This window comes from Glycine max, chromosome 6 (genome assembly GCF_000004515.6).
Source record: "Glycine max cultivar Williams 82 chromosome 6, Glycine_max_v4.0, whole genome shotgun sequence".
Taxonomy (NCBI): Eukaryota; Viridiplantae; Streptophyta; class Magnoliopsida; order Fabales; family Fabaceae; genus Glycine; species Glycine max.
This window is the reverse complement of record NC_038242.2, coordinates 17,245,393-17,252,449: the sequence shown is the minus strand read 5'-3', so window position 1 is coordinate 17,252,449 and position 7,057 is coordinate 17,245,393. Positions and strand designations below refer to the sequence as shown.

The 7,057-nt window shown below is 33.0% G+C and overlaps 1 protein-coding gene across 2 annotated transcripts; it reads left to right on the top strand.

Annotated features, from left to right (window-relative positions):
- The first annotated feature begins 51 nt into the window (after positions 1–51).
- On the top strand, positions 52–5,023 carry LOC100795900 (uncharacterized). Of its 2 annotated transcripts, none has more exons than XM_014776569.3 (8): positions 52–264; positions 459–727; positions 1,235–1,306; positions 2,145–2,212; positions 2,656–2,812; positions 3,195–3,272; positions 3,354–3,433; positions 3,839–5,023. In XM_014776569.3, the coding sequence occupies exons 2-8, from the start codon at positions 464–466 to the stop codon at positions 3,930–3,932; spliced, it is 813 nt and encodes a 270-aa protein (XP_014632055.1). In that variant the 5' UTR covers positions 52–264; positions 459–463; the 3' UTR covers positions 3,933–5,023. The 2 variants fall into 2 exon arrangements, with proteins under 2 accessions (XP_014632055.1, XP_014632056.1); XM_014776570.3 differs by having other exon boundaries at positions 55–264; positions 3,354–3,443.
- The last annotated feature ends 2,034 nt before the right edge of the window (positions 5,024–7,057 follow it).

The following is a 7,057-nucleotide window of genomic DNA, read 5'->3' as shown; positions in this document are numbered from 1 at the left end:
GACAAGTCACCGACCATGGGCATTATATTATGCCCCTTCTCTTGTCAATACGACACATCAATGAAATTTGGGTATCTTTCTATCTACGTTTCACTCATTACAACAAATCCCACATTTTCACCATTAATCAATAAATACTAATTATATTTCTTCCTCATCAACTCCGTTCTCTCGTTCTCACTCTCTCTCTTTCCCTCGCCATCGCTTTTCTTACTCCACCACTTCGCCACTACACTTTTCTCACCACTACCCATTAATTTTCAGGTAATTTATTCATTCATTCTTTTTATAAACCAAGAAAAATTCCCAATTTTTCCATCAATCTCATTCTCATTTCTCCGTTTATTTATCACTGTTTCTCCTAATTCTGATTTAGCTCTAGCTTTTTTTGGGGTTGAAATATTAAGTTAGTTAATTAATTAATTACTGAGTGCATGCAATTGGTTCTTTTGATTCAGGAACAATGGGGGAGCACGTGGTTTTATCTGTTCTTGACTCTCTTATAGCACCTGCAACTTTGCAACCACAACATGATGGTGATGGTGATGCTTTAGGTTCACTCATTGAGGGTGCTACTCATGTTAATGATGTTGGGGAATGTGATACACTTGAAGAAGAAGAAGAAGAAGAAGAAGACCTTATCAAAATGGTGGAATGTCGCATTTGCCAGGAGGATGATACCCTTCAAAATTTGGACATACCCTGTGCTTGCAGTGGAACTTTGAAGGTATTCTTATACTAAACTTTCCAATTTGAGCAATGAGGAGACTAAGCAATGAAATTGAGGTTTTTTTGGATTGTTGCTTTCTGTATACATTCTTAGTAAGCAATAAGGACAATGGATTGTTGCTTTCAATGGGAGAATGAGTTATGCTAGCTAGCAGTGAAATTCTTTGGGATAAAAGTACTAGCATGATGTTTGTAATAAGAGGGTTTCCTTTTTCTTCAATCAATGGTTCAGATTTCAGAGGCTTGACTTTTGTAGCAGTTATTGTGTGTATAAGAAATTGTGGGACTGCAGATTGATGTATTTCCACGTGAGATAGTTTGAATTGCTATAGTAGTACAGTTATATACTTTTCTCATATCTAATAATAGGTTTTTCTATAAAATATTTTGGATTTTTTATTGTTGGTCACTTGACTATTATTACTTGATCTCCCGGTTCACTCTCGTCATTGTAAACTCTGCCCAATTTGACAATTGCAATAATAGGGGTTTCTTTTTATACCAGTTTGCTCATACGAAATGTGTTCAAATATGGTGCTACGAGAAGGGTGATACAATTTGTGAGATCTGCAATCAGGTGGCTTGTTGAACTCTTTACATTAATATGATATATCTTGTGTTAAAAAGCATTTATATTGTAATTGACATGTATCTTAGTTGAATTTTAGGCATTGTATATTTTAAGGAGTTTTGTGTTGATTTTCTTGTGGCTGTGTATGGAGTAGGGGTATGTGGGATACACCCAGAATATTGATAATTTTGCATATAGATTATATAATGTAACTATTGTAGGAAACATTGTGGGAAAGCCCTGATAGACTCTACATTAATAGTTAATTAGAGTATCTATTTGCAACTTTTAATTCTGCCCTGTTGATGATTTGTTTTGGGAATGAGTGCCTGCCTAACATTGAGGCATGTATAAAAATGCCAGTGCATTTTTTTTCCTTCCTAGATGCTTGGTGTGCAGTTGCCAAGATTATGTGTGTACGATAAATTTAAGGCTTAGGAAACCCTAAAAAATCAGCTTGGAAGGTGAGAACTGTCCAAGCCTTATAAGAACTACTAAGGTTATATCTCTATGTAATGTGCCCCCTCACCCAACACAATGAAGGTGCTGGAGGCTGCATTAAGGTGGGCTAGGGGGGTGGCCACTGGCCACAAATAAGATGGGTTTCACACAGAATTAATTTTATGGAGAATCTCAACATAGGAAAAGGAGAATGCCCTGAAAGAGCAAAAAAAGACCCGGCAATAATAGATGGCTGTAAGTAATGAGGTGAAAGAGAAATGAATGGCTTTTAAGTACCAGAAGCTGATAAGTTGGAAAACAATTACGAAGTCATAGATATTGCATTTAGTAGTTGCTCACATTAAGTTATAGTTTTTCACTGAAAAATTTACTTGACTTACAGCCATTCAAACCTGGTTATACTGCAAATTCACCTGTCTGCCATCCTGGAGATACTTCAATTGATATCAGGTAATTACACCTTTTGGCTGTTGACTTGATGTCTTTCAGATGTTTTATTCTTTTTAACATACACAGGAGTTTATGTGCATGTGTTCATTCATATGTAGATATGGTGGCAATTTGCTTGCTCGTATTTGTTTTACTTTTAGACTTCATTATGTTAAGTGAGACTAAATTTAAGAGATCTCTGATGAAAAGAATGGAGAATTTGTTCGGGGGTTAGGTGGGTTTAAACTTATTTATTGGTATCTTCCCTTTTATGCTAGTCAATATTCATTTCCTTTTTATGTACTTTATACACCTGCAATATTATGAATACCCCTTGACCATGCCAAGCAATCATTATCTGACCTGTGAACTGTAGATCTATGATTGAACTATGATATTGTGTCTTCCTATATGTAACTGCTTTTTGTTCTATGATTTAATATATGCTTATGCATATTGCACAGTGATGACTGGGCAACCACTAGGAATCCTTTAGATTTGCACAATGCTCGACTTTTGGCTATTGCAGCTGTGGACTACCAAGTTCCAGAGACTGAGCACGAAGATTATGTCAATGCTGGCACTGGTGGAACCACATTGTGGCACTCTGTTGGTCTAATTGTAAGTCTTTTTAATTAGTTCTTGAAGTTCAATAGTATGGTTTTCAGATGTTTTATATTAGGCATGGGAATTTAATATTCTTGGATTTTTTCTTTTCTATTATCCACCGGACTACTGCACCTTTTCTGGTTGTTGTCCTTCAGATCTATTTATGTTAAGGTATATGTGGTACCTACCCATGTATTTTTGTTGGGTCTTGGGTGTATGATTGCAATATTAATTTTCTTATGATGGCTTTTCTGGGATGTAGTGTCTGATGCAGTGCTTTTAGGTATGCTGTTAATTCTTGGGAAATAAGTCCCAATATTTGTAAATCTTATGTATTAAATCTTTTTCATGGTCAGTTTCCTTAGTATGTTTGGGTCTGTCCCAAAATTTGCAGTTAATGGCTCTTTTACTTCTGAGGCATGCTGCTCCCCTCTTCAATGCTGATGTGGAGAAAGCTATAGCATATTTTTATGTAAGTTGTAATCAATGTGATTAGTCATGATGTATTTTATATTGCTGACTGATGGATTACATAATACTTAATGTTTTCCAGTTTTTCTTTCTTGGCGCGGCTGCTGTTATCCTTCCATGCTATCTTGTGGCCTGGATAATTCGCATAATACAGCATCAAAGGCAAAGACAAGTTACTACCCTGTGCTTATTCTAATATTGAAGTATTTGTATTATTTTCATTTCCGTTTTTCCGTTTTTCATATTTTGATTAATCATATGATGCTGTTTGGTAAGCCATTTAAGATTTAACTGAGGGTACTAATAGGAATTCCAACAACATATGGTGCACATGGCATGGTTCTCTTATCACTGGTGAAAAACAATGAATGCTGAACTATTTTGCTCGTCTATAGTCTCTACTAGAAACCTTGAAAGTTGATAGTAATTGCAGACAAGTTTTAGAGATGGGAAATGTTTATGTCTGGATTCTCTTCTCAAGATGTGCTTATTTTAGTACATCTTTGCTTTCTGCTATATATTCTTTTTATTGAGAACTAACAGGATCATATATTTATTTTGGATCAGCAATCAGCTGAAGAACTTGCATTTATGCTACAGGCAGAGGAACAATAAGGTTAGCAGTTTGCAGTATCACCAGGACCTGTTTTTCACTGATTAATTCCCAAAAGTATTGTGCAATGCCATCCCTAACACAAGGGCCTTAGAAATTGTAGTTGTCTGATCAGTGGTGCAGCAGAATAAGATCTGATGGATCTGCTTCTGGTTCTCCATTTGTATCTTTCTCTGGTTACATTTATATTCCCACTCTCTCTCCCTCTTTCTCTCTTCTGTAAATAGGTATATTACATACTTTATCTCATCAGCCCAAATACAGCTTTTGCTGTTGCTAATTGTGAAATTGATGTTAAGTGAAGGTGTTCTTCACCTATGAAAATATTTGCATAAAAATTACATTTTATTTGATATCCTTAATATATTCTGAAAATAGAATAAATTCACCTAACATGTTGCTCTGCATTTAAAACCACTTGTTTCTATAGTTTGAATCTGCAGACTACTTAAACTCTATTTGCTGGCTTGTCAATCAACTTCCTGACAAGACTAGGCCCATTTTGGCTAAACTTGTTCAGAAATATTTATGGGAGAAAAAAATTAAGATAATAAAATATATTCCTCTCATAAGTTAAAATTAGTTTATCTAACTTTTTTTAGAAGTTCATAATAACTTCTCAAAACGTTGAGATGCATAAATTATTTTTAACTTGTAGGAAAATTTTGATTCATTTGATATTGTCTTCTTCTATAAGAGCTTATTGAAAAATTTGTCAATGTTGTCTCAAAGTGGAGTATTATGTGTATCATAAAAGATTATGATAGTTATGCATAAGTAAATATCGGGCATTTTTTGGGTATCTTTTCTGATTTTGGTTTTCGGTACCTGTCATTTGTAACAGTTGTCTAATGAAAACCGTTGTAATTAGTAATTGGTTATACCATTACTGATTTTTCATGTACCAATTTGAGTTTGCTGTGTGTGTGTGTGCGGGGGCGTGCGTGTGTGTCTTTTTTTATTCTTGGTTGGTGAAACTAGTGAGAGGAGGATACAATAAACTGATAAAGTGCAGGCACAGCCCACTTAGTGAGATTTTATCCAAAACAATAATCTCCAAAAGTTATGGCTCTTGGTTTTCTTCCTTCTTTTTTTTTTTCAATGTGCTTGGGAATAAATGTTTATGTGGTCTTGGATCATGATGTGGCTGTTGTCTTCAATATTCATCAATCGTTACATTATACATAATCGAGTTTTTCTGGTTACAAGAGAATTAATAAAATTTGATAATGTGTCACATAAAAATTGATCAAGATTATGGGGATCCTTGATTATGTAGTAATTTTTCACTCCCTAATATGATTTAGTGGCTCCTTCATAAAGATATTAGTCATGGCACATTTTACTCAACATCATAGGATAAGATAACTATAAAAATATAGGTTTTCCTATGTAACATGAAAGTTTACTGTTAAGAGATATGCACATGTGACATGCCGTTTTAAGCTTTTAATATATATGTGATAAGCTATAATCATTTGGTCCAAACTATTATGGTTCAGAAACTATATTATCATTGATGAATCTTGAAAGCTGTATTCGCGGAGGAAGGATTGTTTTTGAAAGCAACAGTTCATTCATTTCTTTTACTTTTTTTTTTCCTTGAGAAAACGGTCAGATAATTCTTTTACTTTAATACAGCTCTAAAGTGGTCAGAAAGAATATCTTAGTTGTTAGCTATGCTCTTCAATTCACCTCCGTAAATTTCTTTCCTCTTTCATGGTTATACTTCATTAAGCATATGAAGTAACTTATTCACTGGAACCACATAAATTTATAAATTAGAAAAGAAAAAAGGGGGAGAGATAGAGAATACAACTAGGAAGAAGATTGTTTAATTGTGGTCCTCATGGATAAGTGAGAAAAATAAAGGGGAACATAAAGACTGGATTTAGAAGCTAAAAAAATGTGTTCTTTTAAAACTTTGAATGGAGGGAGTGGGTCACAATGGTGATCTTTTAAAGCAAACTTATTCTTAAAGTAGATAAATATAAGGATGCATTCATTCTTAAATTTTAGGGAAATGTTTTTTTTAATCATATTGTTAAAGCAAAGTATCCATAAGTTTTTCTTATGATTAATTTTTACTGAAAAATTTGACTGAATATTTTTAATAGGATATTTCTCTTAAACATGATTTTTTTTTATCTACAAAATTCGAACTTAAAACTTTAGTTAAGGAGATCAAATTCAATTTCATTCAAACTAACAATTAGTTGGTTTGTGAAATGTTTTTAAGTGTGTAAATATATCCTTACACAAATTCAATATGAAATACTACTTGTTATTGTTATGCGTTTTTTTTAAATAAATATAATAAAAAATAAAAAATGAAAGAGAAATTGGCAGAAATCAATAGTGGTTGTGCTTTAGAGATGCTGAACATTTCGTTGAATAATTTTTTGTAGCACTGAAAATTTCTGTACTTAAATGTTTTAGAGATCAGTTCACTTCGGTAGAAGTGTTTTGAATCTAGGCAATACAAATAGAGGGAAGAAAAGCATAAAGGAAATCCACTGAGCACTATAAACCAAGACTAGGATTTTATTGCATGGAGTGAAGAGCTTGGAATTCTAAAGACTGTTAGCTTAAAGAAAGTTGTTGAACATGAAAGCCTGTTATTGGTTGGTTTGTTTTTTCTGGAGTGGCTGCTATTCCCTACCTTCCAAAATTCTCTACTTTTAATGGCTTTCTTGTCTCTGTTGCATTAGCATTCTAAATGAGTCACTTACTCCTACATTTTATCTTGGTTGCCATGTCACCATTCTAGTTTGGGTGACAACACCTCTTACATAAGTAAACTTGATATTTAACAAAAAAAAAAAATGATAAACTTGATACTATAAATGCTTATTGGTTCGTTGGTCTTGTTTTCTAGTTTTGGATTCTTTCATTAGCGTCCTTTTATTTTATATTTTGTGTTTGAGTGTGTTTTTCTAAAATTAATTTTATAATTGATTTTGATTCTCATTAAAATTAAGATAAAGTGAAAATTTTTATATTTAAATGTTTACTGTAAAAACACATTAGTAGTTAAAGTCGTATAAAACTTCTGATTCAACACAAAAATTATAAAAATAAATAAATTTAAAAAAATTCAGGACCTAAAATCAATTTTTTAACATGAAATTAAATATGTGAACATTTACCTAAATCTAGGTTAGTCGATATTT

Coding starts and splice junctions, on each gene's coding strand:
- LOC100795900 (XM_014776569.3), top strand. CDS start 464: ATGGGGGAGCACGTGGTTTTATCTGTTCTTGACTCTCTTATAGCACCT. Junction 2,213..2,655: donor GATACTTCAATTGATATCAG/GTAATTACACCT, acceptor CATATTGCACAG/TGATGACTGGGCAACCACTA. Junction 3,434..3,838: donor CGCATAATACAGCATCAAAG/GCAAAGACAAGT, acceptor ATTTTGGATCAG/CAATCAGCTGAAGAACTTGC.